Below are 18,717 nucleotides of genomic sequence, written 5' to 3'. Positions count from 1 at the left end.
AACAAGCTTGTTCCATCTTCCAAGCAACAGCCCTTGAGATGTTTGAAGATGGCTATTATATCTCCTTTCAGTCTCCTTTTCCATGCTAAACATCTCCATCTCCCTCAACCGTTCCTCATAAGGGTTGGTTTCCAGTCCCATGATCATCTTGGTTGCCCTCCTCTTGTCAACATCCTTCTTAAATTTTGGTACCCAGAAGTGGACTTGGTACTCCAGAACAGAGTGGGACTATGAATTCTGATCTGAACACTGTACAGTGGTACCTCGGACTAAGAACTTAATTCGTTCTGGAGGTCCGTTCTTAACCTGAAACTGTTCTTAATCTGAGGTACCACTTCAGCTAATGGGGCCTCCCGCTGCCACCCCACAATTTCTGTTCTCATCCTGAAGCAAAGTTCTTAACCCAAGGTACTATTTCTGGGTTAGCGGAGTCTGTAACCTGAAGCGTCTGTAACCCGAGGTACCACTGTATCTCTGTTGATGTAGCTCAGAATAGCATTAGCTTTTTTCCCTGCTGAGTCACACTGTTGACTCATGTTAAGCTTGTGGTCTACCAAGACCCCTAGATTCTTTTCACATGTACTGCTAGTAAGCCAGGTGTCTCCCATCTTATATTTGTGCCCAGTTCAACTTAGTCAGAAAGCCCCAAAGGACAACTCTCCCTTATGTTTTGGAATGTCAACACTTCTCATCGATTCAAAAAAAAAAAAAAAAAGTATTGTCATCTTTTTAAAGATATAGCTGTTGGCTTTTTAAACACTCCGCCATTTTATGCAAGAGACACTTCCTGTCATGGCCACCCCAGCACTCTTCTCTAGAAAGGAAAAAGGAACAGGGGCACAATCTATGCAGGGCCGTGAGGGCCACCTCAAAAAAATTAAAAGAAGGGGCTGCCCCCCCCCCCCAGTTCTGTGGCGGCCACATGCGTGCCGTGAAGTGAACTGATGCACACTTGGGAACAAACAAGTCCCCCACATTCAACTGGTCCAGCCTCCACAAAATGTAAGACAATATGCCCCTGCCTCCATTTCAGAACTGGAGTCTTATTTTTCTGTAATCTCACAGTCAGCCCTTACAAAATAACAGTGCTACACTCAGGGATTATTAATTAATTAATTAATTTTTATTCATTTTCAAAACCTTAACGAATGCAACTAAACGTAACTTGGGGGGTTTCCCTCCGAGAAAATAGGAGGCTTGTCAAAGGAGAAATAAAGGTCACAAAAGTGCAAACCAGAACAAGTCAAAATGGTTTTAACGCAGTAAACAACTCCATGCCTTTGAGCTGGCCTTCTCGCAAGGTCTTCTCGAGGCATCTATAGGATGAATAGGTGTCAAACATACACAGGAGGATAATGGATCAGAGGATTTTTGGACCACAATGTCCCCCCCCCATTCAGTTGAGTGCACAATCCCTAAACCAGTGGTTTTCAACCAGTGTGCCGTGGCACCCTGGGGTGCCTTGAATGATGGTCAGGGGTGCCACAGGCAACACTGGCCTCTGCCCCTCTTTTCTTCCCTTCCTCCCTCCTCCGATGCCCTCTCATGTCTCTGCTTCCCAGGCCCCTGTGGGGCAGCGTGAGGAGGCACCTCTCTTTGGGGCAGAGCGGCTGCCCGGAGGACTCCCAAGGAGAGGGGAGAGAGAAGGCTGTGTCTCCCTGTCAGCTGGGGGGCAGCTGGGGGGGGGAGGCGGCGGCCAAAAGTCCCACACTGCCGTTTTGGTCAATGCGGAGCCTGCAGGTGCCCAAGGCACCATGTCACTCCCAGGAGAGTTGCGTGGCTCAGGCGCACTGCAGGTCCCGCAGTAAGTGCTGCCCCCACAGTGTGGCGGCCAGTGCGCCTGCCCCCCAGCTATGCCTCTGGAAACACTCCACAAGAAAGCAGAATTAAGCATTCAATGGCAAACCTTCAGAGGCCATAAGGTTTCTGTTCACCTGAGACACAATGTCTGGCTTTAAAAGGAAGCGCATAAGCTGGTTAAAGCGAAGCCATGACCGTGGGCTGAAGAAAACTGGTGACGGAGGGAAGATCCTTGACTCATGCTGTGGGGCCTACAGTGTCGGCAGAGCTCTTATCGCCTCCCTGCTGCTAGATGTTCTGCTTTCAACAGCAGCTGCAGGTATTCCTGCAGTGAGATATTACATGTTCTCAGTCCTGCTAAGCATTTTCTTTCCCTCTGGATTCTCTGATGTGCAACAAGCCAATGTGCCAAATCGGTGTGTTTTAAGTAGGCACAGAAAAATAAAATGAAGTCGGGATGAAATGCCTCAACGGAGAGGGTGTTCCATAAGGACTAGAACAGTGTGTTCCTAACCATGTCAGTCCTGCTGAATTCAATGGGGTTTATGTCCAGGATAAAGTGGGGTGAGGACTGCAGCCCAAGTTATGCGATTATAGCCACAACTACAGTATTCTGCTTATGCATGCTTCCTCACCACTTCATTTTCGTGGGTAAGCTTTTAGTTTCAGCATGTGTTATGTATATTGATGGGCGGGGTATAAATGATAAAATTGTTGATATTATTAAATGTATATGAGTAACTGGTGCCTTGTGACTAACACATTTGAGACTTAAGAGTCTAACTGAAAGTGGACATGGTTGTTCTTTACTAAGGGGTTTCAGAGAGCTTTTTGAGCTCAAACCCATTTTGAGGCCTAATGTTGGCTACTCCCAATGGGAATATGGCCACTGGTACAGGTATGGCAGGGGCCTGCACAGCGAACATGCTGCCCTGATTTGAACTCTCCCCACCCTCAGAGGACGCAGGCCTCGGGAGCGTCCTGTGAGTTCTCTGGTGTCTTTTCAACGTATCTCTCTGGGAAAAGCCCTTCCCACATTCGGGGCATTGGAACAGTTCCCCAGTATGGATGCTCTGGTGCCTAACTAAGTGCGTTCTCTGCCGGAAGCTTCTCCCACACTGAGAACATCCGTATGGTTTCTGTCCCGTATGGATTCTATGATGTCTTGCTAACTCTGCTCTGAAGGTGAAGTTTTTCCCGCACACAGAACATTCGTGGGGTTTCCTTCCTGAATTCTTGTTCCGATGTCTATGTCTGAAGCGTTTCTCATCGTCGGGGCATTCGTGGGAGCTCTCTTCTGTGCGGCTGTCCTGGTGTCCAATGAATTCCTCTCTCCCACATAAATTTTCCCCACATGCAGGCAATGCATTTTGTTTCTCCCCCTTAAGTATTCCTTGTAGTTTCTCAAGGCAACATATCGAGTGGCTGTCTCTCGCTGATGTGGGGCACTCAAAAGGGTTCTCTGACTTATATTTTCTCCTGCAGGGCTTTCCACTGTCTGTGGCCACTGCTGAGGCTTCGCTAACAGAGACTGCAAATAACTCCTGAGAAGCACTGTGTTTCTCTCTTCACCGGCTGCTTCTCCCGTTGCCCTTTGGAATTATTTTTCTCCTCAGGAATTCCAGGTGTCACAGCCGAAATATCCCGACGGAATTCTCCCGCTAACTCCCTGTGCATTTCTTTCGGCAAATTCTCTCCCAACTGGGATTTCTCCATCTTCATCCAGCACCTGTCTTGTTCACCTGAAGAGAAAGAGAGAGGAATTTTGTCCAGGCCCTGGTCACCTCTTTTCTAGACTCTTCCAACCTCCTCCCTCCTGGCTTTCTCTGTCCTGCCAGAACTCCCTTTCTAGGCAATTCTGAATCTTCTCCGCTACACTCAGCATTTTCTCTCAATTTCTAGCCACGCATCACCACTCTCATCACTCTCTCCACAAGTGAGGTTCTCCTCTTCACTCGGTTCTGCTCTTGGGAGAGGTGCCTTTTGTGACATCTCTAAATTAAGATGTTAAAGCCAAGTGCGCCTATTTGGGTCTGCTTGCACTAAATCAGTTGGTTGCAGAGGAAAGTCATCTTCCACACTGTAAATGAGACTGTCCTCAACCATTCTGTCAGCCATTATCTCTCATCACAGCTTTAAAGGTACCCACCCACCCACCCCCCCGACCATTAGGTCCAGTCGCGGACAACTCTGGGGTTATGCACTCATCTCGCTTTATTGGCCGAGGGAGCCGGCGTACAGCTTCTGGGTCATGTGGCCAGCATGACTAAGCCACTTCTGGCGAAGCAGAGCAGCACACAGAAATGCCATTTACCTTCCCGCCAGAGTGGTACCAACTTATCTACTTGCCCTTGACGTGCTTTTGAACTGCTAGGTTGGCAGGAGCTGAGACCGAGCAACGGAAGCTCACCCCATCGCGGGGATTCGAACTGCCGACCTTCTGATTGGCAGGCCCTAGGCTCTGTGGTTTAGACCACAGCGCCACCCATGTCCCCATCACGGCTTTATGAAGGGTCAAAAACATAAATTCCAGGAGTTTTGCTTTCTGAAGGAAACATGATACCTCTGGTTCCTCAGTAGGTTTCAGCGCCCTCAGAAAAAGCAATTCCTGGGGTACATTGGGGGTAAATGAGGAAAACAACAATGTATTATAGTTTGTTCTAAAGGCTGGTATCAAAAGCCTGTGATTTTAATTAAGCCCACAATGCCAAGTAGCAGACTTTTTAAAAGGATTTCAGTCTAAACCTGTCTACTTCTTCCTAATAGCTAAAGTACCTTATGGATAAATGGTTATGTTCATAGGGGCCAGCAACAGCAGTTTGACTGGCTAAATCAGCTGTGGGGAACATTTGACCCTCCAGATGTTGCTGAACTCCAACTCCCATCATCCCTGGCTATGTTCAGCAACATCTGGAGGGTCAAAGATTCCCCCACACTTGGACTAACCCCCACTCCCAAGTGTTCCGTCTAACAGAGTAGTAACTCTCTCAAATATGGCTATTTTGGCATTTTAAAAATACAAAACCAGTTTCAACTAATCACAAAGAAGATATATTTGGGCCACTGAAGACCCTGATCACCTGCCCCCCTTCCATACTATCAACCATGCCTCCATATTATGGCTTCCCTGTTGAAGTGAGAAGGGGACAACTCAGAATCAGACTCTGGGAACTGTACATCAAGAGGTCAGTACAGGCCTCTGGGCTGCCAAAAGACCCACCACAAACTCCAGTTCCCAATGCTCCTTGAGGAAAAGCAATGGCAAGTAGAATGGTTTAATCCCAAGCAGTTTGACACATGAGATATTCCACTAACTATGTCCCAGTATGCAGTTTTTAAGACTGCAGCCACTAAAGGTAAAGGGACCCCTGACCATTAGGTCCAGTAGTGGATGACTCTGGGGTTGCACCACTCATCTCGCTTTATTGGCCGAGGGAGCCAGTGTACAGCTTCCAGGTCATGTGGCCAGAATGACTAAGCCGCTTCTGGAGAACCACAGCAGTGCACGGAAACACAGTTTACCTTCCCGCCGGAGCGGTACCTATCTATCTACCTGCACTTTGACGTGCTTTCAAACTGCTAGGTTGGCAGGAGCAGGGACTGAGTGACGGGAGCTCACCCCGTCGCGGGGATTCGAACCGCTGACCTTCTGATCAGTTTAACCCACAGCGCCACCCACATCCCATACTGCAGCCACTATAGACAAGATAAAAAATGGTTTCTGCAACTTCCTTCACTAGGAGAGCATGCCGCTGAGGAGCTGTGGGCACAAATAGTTCATAGTGGCCACCCACTTGCTATCTAGAGTATAGAGAAAGTGGAATCTGTGGTGATAGGATCTGATGGCAGACAATATTAAAGGTGCTCTGGTGCTTAACCAATCTTTCCTGGCTTTTCCTTGTGGCATTTGTAAGGTCTCTTGTCAGTGCTCTGATGAACTTGAAACAGTTACTCTCTACTATGGGTCCTCTGATGGCCCATCAGGTGCTGTCGCCGCCTGAAGCTCTTATCGCACTCGGGACATTTGTACGGTTTCTCTCCGGTATGGATTCTCTGATGAACCTTCAAGTCCCCCCTCTGACCGAAACACTTCCTGCAGTGAGAACATTTGTACGGTTTCTCTCTAGTGTGGACCCTCCGGTGTCTGCACAGGTTTTCTCCCCGGCTGAAGCTTTTCCCACACTCAAGGCACCTGTAGGGTTTCTCTCCAGTATGAATCCTCTGGTGCCTTGTTAAACCTGCTCTGGAAGTGAAGCTTTTCCTACATGTGGAACATTCATGATTCTTCCTTCCTGAAGGAATGTCCTGATGATTCTGCAGCCTGCATCTGAAACTTTGGCCACCCTCAAGACTTTCCTTGGGTTCCTCTTCTGTGCAAATATTCTGGTGGCCAACAAAAGGGTTTCTTCCGCACTCGGCAGGTGCATGTTGTTTCCCTCCTGTAAGCATCCCCTGAGGTTTACAGAAGCAACGCTTTGTCTGGCTTTCTTTGCCCCACGGAGGACGTTCGCTGGGGTCCTCCCCAGGGTGACTCACAACAAGCCCTGACTTGTCGTTGTGTTTCCTCCCGTACCCAGAAAATGGAAGCTTCTCCCCCTCTATGGGCCCTGAGGAGGTCAGGATAACAACACCTGGAATAACTTCTGTGCGCTCGCTGCGTTCTCCCTCTCTCTCCACTGGCTTCCTCTGTCGCCCTTTCCCCTCACATCGCTGCTCGTGAGTTTCAGACGTCAGAGGAAAATCCCACTGAGGTACTTCTGCGCATGCCCTGTGTATGTCCTCTGGCGAAGTCTCTCCCCACTGAGACGTTTCTCTCTTGATCCAGCATCTCTTTTGTTCACCTGAAGAGACAGAGAGAGGGGTTTTGTCCATGCTCTGGTCTTTTCTAGAAGCCTGCAACCTCTTTCCTCTCCTCACTGTTTGCCCTTCCGCATCATCGAAATATATCTGCTAAGCTCAAGCTTTATTTCTTTCTCTCCCTACCTCCAGCCAGATATCAACCCCTCTCCTTACATCCCAGGCTGTGAGGATTGTTCGCTTAAGCCAGGTTGGTTTGTGACCTCTCTAAATAAAGGGAATAAATACGGCTATTTTGTTCTATTTGTACAGAAACTGCTTCAGCTAATCCTGCACGGAAGGAATTTGGGGCACTGAATGCTATCGGGCATGTCTCACACGATGGCTCCTGTTTTGAAGGGGCAAAAGGGACATCTCACACTCAAGTCCCGGGAATTGTGCTATCTGAAGCAAACCAAGGCCTCTGCTTTCCCAAGAGTTTTCAACACCCTCAGAAAAAGCAATTCTCAGTCATTCAAGGAAAGACCTACATTGGCTCCCAGTACGTTTCCGAGCACAATTCAAAGTGTCGGTGTTGATCCTTAAAGCCCTAAATGGCCTCGGCCCAGTATACCTAAAGGAGCGTCTCCACCCCCATCGTTCTGCCCTGACGCTGAGGTCCAGCGCCGAGGGCCTTCTGGCGGTTCCCTCATTGCGAGAAGCAAAGCTACAGGGAACCAGGCAGAGGGCCTTCTCTGTAGTGGCGCCCGCCCTGTGGAACACCCTCCCATCAGATGTCAAAGAGATAAACAACTACCTGACATTTAGAAGACATCTGAAGGGAAGTTTTTGATGTGTGACATTTTAATGTATTTTTAATCTTTCTTGGAAGCTGCCCAGAGTGGCTGGAGAAACCCAGCCAGATGGGCAGGGTACAAATAATAATAATAATAAATAATAATTATCCACCTCCCGAGGGAGCCCACCACCTCCCGAGGGAGACTGTTCCACTGTCAAACAGCTCTTACTGTTATTCCTAATGTTTTTGTATTTATGACTTGTACTGCAGTACATAGAATTGGGGAAAAGGCTCTTTCTTCCTCTTTCGAATTCCAAAAATGGCAAGTTGTTTACTGGACTTGAGCAACCCTTACCAAAAGACAGGACATTTCCATTGTCCTCTGGCAGGACTTGCCAGAACATAGTCTGTTGGCCTGGCTGTGTTGGAGTCCTTTCAAACATGGGCAAAGGCATGCCTGTCTCCTTGGAATTTGGCAGTCCCTGGAAACATAAAACACCCCAACACCGCCATCAGATGCTGTTGCATAAGAAACAATGCAAATGCACAGAATGATGCTAATGTCCTCCCCCCCCACAAACAAACAAACAAACAAACAAACAAACAAGCAAACCCCAGACCCATTAAATAAGAGTTTCATCTCTCAATCCAGTTGTAAAGGTAAAGGTAAAGGGACCCCTGACCATTAGGTCCAGTCGTGACCGACTCTGGGGTCGCAGCGCTCATCTCACTTTATTGGCAGAGGGAGCCGGTGTACAGCTTCCAGGTCATGTGGCCAGCATGACTAATCCACTTCTGATGAACCAGAGCAGCGCACGGAAACGCCGTTTACCTTCCCACCGGAGCGGTACCTATTTATCTACTTGCATTTTGACGTGCTTTCGAACTGCTAGGTTGGCAGGAGTAGGGACCGAGCAACGGGAGCTCACCCCGTCGCGGGGATTCGAAGCGCCAACCTTCTGATTGGCAAGTCCTAGGCTCTGTGGTTTAACCCACAACGCCACCCGCGTCCCGATCAATCCAGTTGTAAAAATACAAAATTAAACACTGAGGAAAAGCTACACTCTGCGCTGTGACTTAGAACACAGAAAAGGATGATGAATACATACTGGGAACATAAATAGCCATAGTCACCTATGGAGAACAAACACCATCTGCAGGTGGACAAGGCAAGGAAGTGTCAAAAACTGGGAGTTGTTGTTTTTTTTGCTTCTTAAAATGAAACCAGCATGCTATAAACAACTAACAACAACTGTTTTTGTGGACAGTTTGCTCAGTTGCTGCTTCTTCTTTAGCTGGGCAGAAAGTGAGGAGGAATTAAAGAACCTTTTGATGAGGGTGAAAGAGGAGAGCGCAAAATATGGTCTGAAGCTCAACATCAAAAAAACGAAGATCATGGCCACTGGTCCCATCACCTCCTGGCAAATAGAAGGGGAAGAAATGGAGGCAGTGAGAGATTTTACTTTCTTGGGCTCCATGATCACCGCAGATGGTGAGAGACAGCAGCCACGAAATTAAAAGACGCCTGCTTCTGGGGAGAAGGGCAATGACAGGCCTAGACAGCATCTTGAGAAGTAGAGACATCACCTTGCCAACAAAGGTCCGTATAGTTAAAGCCATGGTTTTCCCAGTAGTGATGTATGGAAGTGAGAGCTGGACCATAAAGAAGGCTGATCGCCGAAGAATTGATGCTTTTGAATTATGGTGCTGGAGAAGACTCTTGAGAGTCCCATGGACTGCAAGAAGATCAAACGCATCCATTCTTAAGGAAATCAGCCCTGAGTGCTCACTGGAAGGACAGATCGTGAAGCTGAGGCTCCAGTACTTTGGCCACCTCATGAGAAGAGAAGACTCCCTGGAGAAGACCCTGATGCTGGGAAAGATGGAGGGCACAAGGAGAAGGGGGCGACAGAGGACGAGATGGTTGGATAGTGTTTTCGAGGTTACCAGCATGAGTCTGACCAAACTGCGGGAGGTAGTGGAGGACAGAGGTGCCTGGCGTGCTCTGGTCCATGGGGTCACGAAGAGTCGGACACGACTAAACGACTAAACAACAACAACAACAAAAATTAGCCCTACTAGGGCAGAAATACCCTGAGGCAGAACAAGAGGGAAATCAGCAAACTGTGGTAAAAGCAAGACTTTTACCTCCTCTCCTTGCACACTGAGACCCCGGCCCCGGGAAGCAATGCTGTGGTCTCCAAAGCTCACCTTGCTCAGGACCACTTCAGCCATCTCCCGTCCTTCAGGAGGAAGCAACAAACCGGAATTACTTGAGCTTTTGATGTCGCCACCTGCAAAGGATGGAAAGGACAATTTCAGAAGGGAAACCTGGCCACCCCTTCCCTTGGAGGTTTTTAGGCAGAGGTTGGCTGGCCACCCGTCATGGATGTTTTAGTTGAGATTCCTGCATTGCAGGGGGTTGGACTAGATGACCCCTGGGTCCCTTCCAACTGTACAACTCTATAACTGGATGCCAGCAGTTCACATCATGCCTAGCTAGAGCATCCTACAGAGGATCTGTCCTCCAAATTCTAGTACTAGATCAAGTCACAATCAAAGGAAAATTGACTAGAAAATCTGGAAAACCTGGGCCAGACTTGAATATGCAGTTATTTGGTACTTCGTGGTTGCTTCGCCTGAGCATACAACAAATTATTTTGGCGAGAGGCTAGTTTTGGCACCTCTGAAGCGACCTTGCGCTGTTGTGTAGAATGGGGAAATTCAACGGGTGCAGTGTTTCATGATCCCCTGCGTGACAAATCTCACCTGCCAAAATCTCATCACCGGACAGCTTAAAGGCACAAGAGACTTCTGTTACACCTAGTTGTCCAAATTATACCACTCATACAAAAGGTGCAAAACTCTTAGGTCCCCATCTCTTCCTTGGAGTAAGCCCTGACTTACTTCTGAGCAGACACGGTTAGGACTGCGATGTTAGTCGCTCTTGTGAATCCTTACCTAGCAAACTGATCTCCCCATCTCTGTCTTTGTAGATCCGTCCTTGAGCAACGTCCGATGGCACCTCCTCTGCATCCACGGAATCCACGCACGCATCCTGCAACGGTTCCTGAATCAGTAAGGGTGGTCATACCCGGAACAGAGCGAAGCAACTACAAAGAGTAAGTGGTAGGCAAATGACACCCACTCTGCACCCCTTAATCCTATTCCATTCCAGGTTTAATTCAACTAGCCGTGGTTTGCGGGGAGCAAATAAAGCTCATTGGCTCTCATGAGATTGTTCCAAGGCCAAGCAAGCTATATAATTGTGAATACTGCACAGGGTTGGCAGAACTGCACAAAGACACACATATCGTGGCTTCTGGAACTTTAACAACCACATGACAGGAAGAAGAAGAATCTTGAAGCGGCCCTGGAAAGGGGCTGGGATTAGCTTTGGATGCGACCCACAGATCACATGACAGGAAGCGTTCCTACAGGTGCGGGGTCACATCCACTGCTAGTCCTACTCAGAGGAGACACCTTGAACTTAATGAGCATAGATGACTTCAATGGGTGGAATTCAATCACATTCAACCTGGAGAAGATCTACTCAAATTAATGAACATGACTAAGGTCCACTTATTTCAGAAGCTCTGCTCTGAGTTTACCACCCCACGAGAGATCTGCCTGCGCAAGGACTTCTGCTTGGGCAGCGGGGCTTCCCTGGCCCCCTCTGTGCCCCTCCACAATTGGTTCTGGAGCGGGGAACCCAGAACAGCACGTGGGGGGTGGGAGACATGGGGCAGATCCTTCCGCCTGGCAAGCTGAAATGCTTGAGCCGATGGAAAGATCAGAAGGGGACGACAATGAAGACCTCCATGCTGTATTGCCATGCTGGGAAAAGCGACAAATGTGGCCTTCCTGTCCTGCGTTGCAACTGCTAAAGGCACAGTTGACCTGCCAGAAAGAAAATGTGGCAACCTTGCATTTACGTTCCAGGGTCAATGTAAGGCTAACACTGCAATTCTAAACTAGAACTCTGTGGGGTTTACTTGGGCTTACAGCCCAAACCAACACTTTTTAAAATTACATAACAAAGGTTCAGGACCCATACCAAAGGTTCAGGACCTGCTCTCGGACAGGAATGATCAAATTACATTAATAGTGGCTGAATTTTTGAGTGCTGTCCATGTAGAAAGACTGGGCCATTATAAAGAGATTTAGTGGTTCTTAATTGATCGGTGATGCGGTAGTGTTGCATTGTATTATTTATGCAAATTGATTTTCTCTGGAGTTAAAGATCTGACTAGGACAAACCTTGTTATGTTGAGTTCTCATTTTACACAAATTGTAAATGGTGCCTGTTTGATAATGTATGGTTTGCTATGCCTAATAAAGGATATTATTATTATTATAAATTACAAAACAAAAATGCTGTTCTTTTTCCCCCTGCCTGTCTTGGCAAAACCCCACAGGAATGTTCCCCAAAGTTCTTGGTTGGAGTCGTGGAAAGTTAACACTCTTTTTCAGAGGGGATACATGTAAACACTTTGCACGTGCCTAAGACAGTTAACTGGATTATTCTCTCACCTGCCACTCGGCAGCCTCGGCCAAGTCTTGCTGGCCGGCCATCAGGAACTCCTCCGCCAGGGCCACCGCCTGTGAACACGACTCTGGTCCTCCTGCTCGGATCCAGCTCTGCAGCTCTGGCGGGAGGCTGGCCAGGAACTGCTCCAGGACCAGCAGCTCCAGGATCTGCTCCTTGCTGCGTCTCTCTGGCTTCAGCCACCGGTGGCAGAGATCCTGCAGCTGCAGGTGGATCCTCCGGGGGTCTTCCACCTGCTGGCAGCAGAACTGCCGGAAGTGTTGGCGCTCAGCCTCCATCCTCAGGGCGACCCCTCGCAAGATGGCCGCCTTCACCTTCCCATAATCCTCTCTGTCTCGGACTTCCAGGCTCTGGAAGGCCTCGTCTGCTTCTCCACTCAGCGCAGGCAGGAGCCGGGCTGCCCACTCTCCTCTGGGCCAGCGGCAGGCTTTGGCCACTTGCTCAAAGGAGGCCAGGAAGGCGTTGGCGTCTTCCCAGGGGGCAGACTCGGGCGTCTCTGGGGGGCTTCCCCCTTCTGGGTGAAGGGGCTTCAGGGTCTTCAGGAACTGCTGCCACTGGGCTTCCCATCGCTCTTGCCTCCCCTTGCCAGGTCCCCGTTTGCCATCTTCAGACGCTCCACAGCCTGACTGCTTGGTTGTATATTCAGAAGAAACTGCTCTGATAGGCTTTGTTGCTCCTTCTGACCCCCCTTTAGGTTCAGTGCCAGCATATTTTTGCTCTATCATCTTCATGTCAACTCTTGAGCTAAAAAGCTAGCGATTTTGGCTGGTTGGTTCCGGGGGGAAGGAAGATCCTTACCAGTTATTGATATTGATGGAAACAGAGAGATAGTTAGTCCAATGAGATCTCAGAGAAAAAGGTTCAGGTCTGATGAAATTTGCTTGGTGACAAAAGAGCTGCAATTGGCCGAGGACCCCAGTAGTCTGAAGACCCTGGGGGTCTTCCTGAGTTGAAAGGGGCGTTTCTACCTGAGCTAAAGAAACACATAAACACACACACAATGGAGTCAAGGAAAACAAAAGCCAAAAAGTGGTTAGCAATCTGGGTGGTGGGGCACATTCAGTATTAGAAACTGAGATATGAAAGCTAGGAGCTAAATGGCAGCTTAAACCTAGGTTATGGGCGCAACAAGGGAATGTCTAGGCATTTCTTTTTAATAACAAGAATACAAAGCTGAAAATGAATGAACTGCAGCAAAATATTATGTTCATTTTTCACCTTGTCCAGTCCTTCCCCTGTCGTCGTCTCCACCATAATATTCTTAAGAGTGTCTCTTCAGGGAGTAGATGGAAGTGGCGAGGCAGAAAAATGTCCTCCTTTCCTTCCACTCTGCAGTTTTATTCTGAAATCTTAGGTGCAGTACTACGCCCAGAGCTCAGAAACTGCTCACGCTAATGAAATTCCGTGTTGTATAATGCACCTAGAACTATGGGAGTTTCGAGCACGGGGCACATTCTCTAGTAAAAGTGGACTATCAACCCCCATATCAATAGAGAATCATAGACCAATGGTCAGGGATGATGGGAACTGTGGTCCAAAAACAGCTGGAGGCCCAATTTTGGGAAACGCTGCCTTAAGGGAAGTGGTTGGCCACTGTGAGAACAGGATGCTGGATTGCACGGGTTGCTGGCCTGATCCTGCAAGCTCTTCTTAAGTTCTTCCTTAATGGGAGTATTAACAGCCAGTGTGGCTAACACACTAGATCTATGGAGGAAGGTTATGCCCACTTTTCAGACCAAAATGAAGACTAGCAGCTTAAGCAGGATTTGGGGGATTTCATCAACATATTGCAATTTGAGGCGGCTGAGGAAGAACCCTGCTATGTAATGCAGCAATATTATTCCCACATCTGGTTGGGTTTCCCTAGCCACCCTGGGCAGCTCACAGCAAATATCAGAACATATAGACTTCCGGAGGCGGCGCCATCGGTAATGGCGGTTTCCCTCTAGACTGGAGGGAGAAGCTCCGCGGAAGCTCGGTTTTCCCTGCTACAGCGAAGTGGGGACCCTTTTGAAAATCACAGGTGGGAGAAGCCTGTGACCGTGGGACTCGGCGGGCACCTAAAGAAACCAGAGGCCTTCCTCTTGGGCATAGTCGGCCAACTGGTGCCAAAGAAGGATAGAACTTTTTTTATGTATGCAACAACAGCAGCAAGAATACTGATTGCAAAGTATTGGAAGACACAAGATTTACCCACACTGGAAGAGTGGCAGATGAAGGTGATAGACTATATGGAATTGGCAGAAATGACTGGCAGAATCCGAGACCAGGGAGAAGAGTCGGTGGAAGAAGATTGGAAGAAATTTAAAAACTACTTGCAGAAATACTGTAAAATTAATGAATGTTAAAATGATGTTGGATTGAAAATAAGTGGTATTGGTTACAAGACTAATAAGAATATGCAAATATGGATTGATAATGGATGAAAATATACAGTTATAATAAGTTAAGATATAGAGTAAAGATGGTTGAAAGAGGGTAAGGATTTGCTGAAATGTCTTTGTGAATGGGAATACAAAAAGGGGAGGTGAGAGGAGGTCAAGGAAACAAGTAAATGAGTCCAAAGATATTGAAAAATGGATGTTTTTTCTTTTTAAATTTCTTTTTCAGCTGCATGTTTTTTGTATTTTGTACCTTTTTTATTCTTTTTTCTATGTGTGTGTTTTTTTAGTTTGTTAATTGTTGTTATAATTTTAGTTTGTTAATTGTTGTTATAATTTTCTCTATTTTGTAAACTTATGTTTTCTTTTTTGTAAAATTTGAATAAATATCTTTTTTTAAAAAAAAAACCAAATATCAGAACATAAAACATCAAACATTAAAAACGTCCCAATACATGGCTGCCTTCAGATGTCTTCTAATAGTCAGATACAGTGGTACCTTAGTTGTTGAACGGAATCCGTGCCGGAAGTTCATTCGACTTCTGAAAATGTTCGACAACCAAGGTGCAGCTTCCGATTGGCTGCAGGAGCTTCCTGCACTCAGTCAGAAGCCGAGTTGGACATTTGGGTTCCAAAAAATGTTCACAAACCGGAACGCTCACTTCCGGGTTTGCAGCATTCGGAAGCCAAAACATTCAAGCCACAAGGCGTTTGAGATCCAAGGTACGACTGTAGTTGTTTATTTCTTTAACATCTGATGGAAGGGCATTCCTCAGGGAGGGTGCCACTACAGAGAAGGCCCTCTGCCCAGTTCCCTATAACTTTGATTCTCGCAGTGAGGGAACCGCCAGAAGACGGAAGAGAACCTCAGTGTCCAGGCTGAACAATGGGGGCAGAGATGCTCCTTCAGTTATACAGGGTCAAAGCCATTTAGGTCAGCACCAACACTCTGAATTGTGTTTAGAAACGTAGTGGGAACCAATGTAGACCTTTCAGGACCAGTGTTATATGGTCCCAGCGGCCACTCCCAGTCACCAGTCTAGCTGTCGCATTCTGGATTAGTTGTAGTTTCCAGGTCACCTTCAAAGGAAGACCCACATAGAGCGCATTGCATTTTGAGAGGAGCAGCAGCAGCAGCAGAGAGCAGTTTGCAGGAACATAATAATAAAAATCTGGCGCTAATATTCCACCATTGCTTATGTGTGTGTGTGGGGGGGGGGGCTAATCTGAACAGCAGCAGCTTTAAATTATAGGCTTCTCCCATAGGTCAAGGGCAGGCTGAGAGTAACTGGCAACAACATGGGGGACCTGTGTTCAAATCCCTCCACTTGGCCAGGAAGCTCACCAATCACTGCCTGCGCTCAACCTAATCTGTGTTTTTAGATGGTAAACCGCCCTGTGATCCTCGGATGGAGGGAGGCATACTAATAATGACCTACCTCTTGGGGTTGTTGTTGTTGTGGGGGCCAAACGAGGAGGTGGGTGGGGGACGTGCGCGCCACCTTGAGCTTCTGGGAGAGAAGAGGTGGGGCGGGACTGCAGCAAAGAAACCCTGCGACCTATTTGTTATTATTGCTTCCCATTCTACATATGCGGAGAACTGAGGCGGGGCGACTTAAAAGGGGCAGCCGGCGGCCACGTGGCACGTGGGGCTTCTGCGATTAACCGCGGGGCTTCGCACGCGCACCTTTGCACAGTCCCGGAAGCGACAAGGAGACACGTGTGTATGTGTGTGAGAGCGCGCGCGCGCCTGGTGCAACTCCCTTCTCCAATCGACCCGCTTTGCTGCCGCTGTTGCGCCTATGACGCTTCCCCGGACCCCAAAATCTTCCTTCCCCGCTGCCAGCCCCCCTTTTCCTCCACCCCCACCCCTACCTAAAATGCTCCCTTCGCCTCTTCTTCCTCCTCCTCGGTGTTTGAATGGCGGAGCTGCAGAGGCAGAAAGACGCTCCTCCGACCGCCCCCTGTTGAAGGACTGGGTGGCTACAGGAGAAAGATTTCTTTCAAAAACGAAAAAACAGGCCCTATGCATATTTGCCCCTATGCCCTATGCATATTTGCTTATTCCCTGCATCTAAATATGCACATTTGCTTATTCGTTGCATTGCTGCGTTTTATACTGTAAAGCGCCCTGTTCTCCTCGGGTGAAGGGCGGCGTTAGGGATTTAATAAACAACAATAATAATAATTGCCCAGCTTTTTCAGGAGCTCAAGGTGGCCCTCGTGGTTCTCTTACCCGGCTTTGTTTAATCCCCAACAACAACCCTGTGAGGCAGGTTAGAGTCAGACACACGAGTAGTTGACCCAATGCCACCCAATGAGCTTCATGGTCACGTTGGGATTTGAATCCGGGTCTCCCAGGTCTGACCACTCTACCACTTTGGACTAGGAGGCAAGTATTGTTGAATCCAGGGTTGTAGTGAGTGAACCTGAGCAGCATCTGGCAGCCCAGGAGTAAAGACACATTAACCTTTAGAGCAGTGTTTCCCAACCTTGTGCCTCCAGCTGTTTTTGAACTACAACTCCCATCATCCCTGACTAGCAAGACCAGTGGCAAGGGATGATGGGAATTGTAGTCCAAAAACAGCTGGAGGCACAAGGTTGGGAAACACTGCTTTAGAGGACCTAAGCACTGAAAATATTGATATGGGGGGTTGGACTAGATGCCCCTTGGGAATCCCTTCTATGATAGGAGAACGTCCCCCCTTCCCCAGGGGGGATTCATTCACTCATTCATAATTTTATTTGTATGCCGCCTTTCCATTGTTAAAACTATGCTCAAGGCGGCTTGCAATACGAAAAAAGTGTACGTAAGTACAAACGTAACAGGAAAAGTCATAAAAATTTCCACAAAAATACAAAAATATGTCAAACATAAAGGTACAAAAAAATTATTAATAGAATATTATCAACAGAAACAACCATTTCCTAACGAAACCTCAGAAAGTAATAAAAAGAAGAAGAAGAGTTTGGATTTGATATCCCGCCTTTCACTTCCTTTAAGGAGTCTCAAAGCGGCTAACATTCTCCTTTCCCTTCCTCCCCACAACAAACACTCTGTGAGGTGAGTGGGGCTGAGAGACTTCAAAGAAGTGTGACTGGCCCAAGGTCACCCAGCAGCTGCATGTGGAGGAGCAGAGACGCGAACCCGGTTCCCCAGATTACGAGTCCACCACTACACCACACTGGCTCTCAGGACCTAATGGTCACAACACCAGACTCCATAAACATAGCAACATCCCTAATCAGAGAACTCAGCACATTTGCAATGGTGTCGGGCCTCCATCTTTGCAAAGTCTGAGGCTATGTGCTTCAGCATGCCCCCTCACGCCCAATATCATAATGAAAACTTCACAGAAATGCAGAAATGTAAATCAGGCAAAGTTCAGAACTCAGGTTTCTGTAGACAAGCCTATCACTCAGATTTTAACAATGCAAGCTAATTGTTTTCCTGGGCTTGCCAGAGCATCTTATTGAAATGCTGAATAGACAGGTACTGAATCAATTGACTAAGGATTGGTCCCATTCCTACCAAAGATGTTTATGTATTAGCAGGGCTTGAGACATTTGCAAATGTAAAGACTGTTGGCTGTGAAGGATTGATTTTAGCAAGAACTTCCTTCTGAATGTTTGGAAGGGGCTCTTCAACTGGATGCTAAAGTTGGTCTTGCTTTTGCTCTGTGAACTGTCTGATAGACTCAAAGATGCTTGTGGTTTTGTGGGTTGGTGGCCGGCTGGGAAATTGCCTGTTTCTGTGTCGCCATTTCCTCATGAAAATCAATACAATACTTTTTTTTTTTTAAAGGAAAGCTTGGGATGAACAAAAGGCTAATGGGGAGACGTAAAGGAACTGGCAGTGTTACAGGTTCCACGTAATACTTGTTCGGCATTTGTAAGAAATCAATCTTTCAGAGCGGCAGAAACTCCCTGCCTGTTGTTGACATCATGCAGGTGCCTTCACTCTACTCTTTTTGGCTCCTGCTAAAAATATTTAGGCCTTATATGGCTCAGGACCACAATACCTCAAGGACCGCCCTTTTCCATATGAACCTACCTGGAGCCTGCAATCATCATCCGAGGCCCTTCTTCGTGTGCCTCCTCCATGAAAGCTCTGGAGGGTGGCAATACAAGAAGGGGTCTTTTCTGTGGTGGCTCCCCGTTTGTGGAATGTTCTCCCCAGGGAGGTTCAGCTGCCACCTTCATTTTACACCTTTAGACGCCAGGTAAAAACATTCCTCTTTAACCAGGCCTTTGGCTGATTGACATTCAATGCCCTTTTAAAATGGGGGGACGGGATGGGGGTTAATTGGGTAGTTTTTGTTTTGTATTTTGTGATTTTATATTGTGATTTTATGTTGTAACCGTCCTGAGACCTGTGGGTATAGGGCGGTATAAAAATTTTAATAAAAGCC

At 47.6% G+C, this 18,717-nt stretch overlaps 1 protein-coding gene across 1 annotated transcript; it reads right to left on the bottom strand.

The window, feature by feature from the left end:
- Nucleotides 1-1,101: 1,101 nt before the first annotated feature.
- Nucleotides 1,102-16,139, bottom strand: LOC114592168 (uncharacterized). The gene is made up of 7 exons (XM_077923569.1): nt 15,745-16,139; nt 11,909-12,897; nt 10,337-10,445; nt 9,587-9,669; nt 7,731-7,857; nt 5,753-6,641; nt 1,102-3,366 (listed from the first exon to the last, which is right to left on the bottom strand). Exons 2-7 carry the CDS (start codon nt 12,653-12,655, stop codon nt 2,610-2,612), a joined length of 2,712 nt encoding a protein of 903 aa, XP_077779695.1. The 5' UTR covers nt 12,656-12,897; nt 15,745-16,139; the 3' UTR covers nt 1,102-2,609.
- Nucleotides 16,140-18,717: the final 2,578 nt, after the last annotated feature.

Source organism: Podarcis muralis, chromosome 2 (assembly GCF_964188315.1).
Source record: "Podarcis muralis chromosome 2, rPodMur119.hap1.1, whole genome shotgun sequence".
In the NCBI taxonomy this organism is placed as follows: Eukaryota; Metazoa; Chordata; class Lepidosauria; order Squamata; family Lacertidae; genus Podarcis; species Podarcis muralis.
This window is presented reverse-complemented; position numbering and strand designations above follow the sequence as displayed.

What these genes read in the sequence shown, in the direction of transcription:
- LOC114592168 (XM_077923569.1), bottom strand. Translation starts at nt 12,655, where the DNA reads ATGAAGATGATAGAGCAAAAATATGCTGGCACTGAACCTAAAGGGGGG. An exon ending in CCGAGGCTGCCGAGTGGCAG is followed by an intron (nt 10,446 to 11,908) that starts GTGAGAGAATAA and finishes TTACTGATTCAG; the next exon opens with GAACCGTTGCAGGATGCGTG. An exon ending in TGGGGAGATCAGTTTGCTAG is followed by an intron (nt 9,670 to 10,336) that starts GTAAGGATTCAC and finishes CATCCTTTGCAG; the next exon opens with GTGGCGACATCAAAAGCTCA.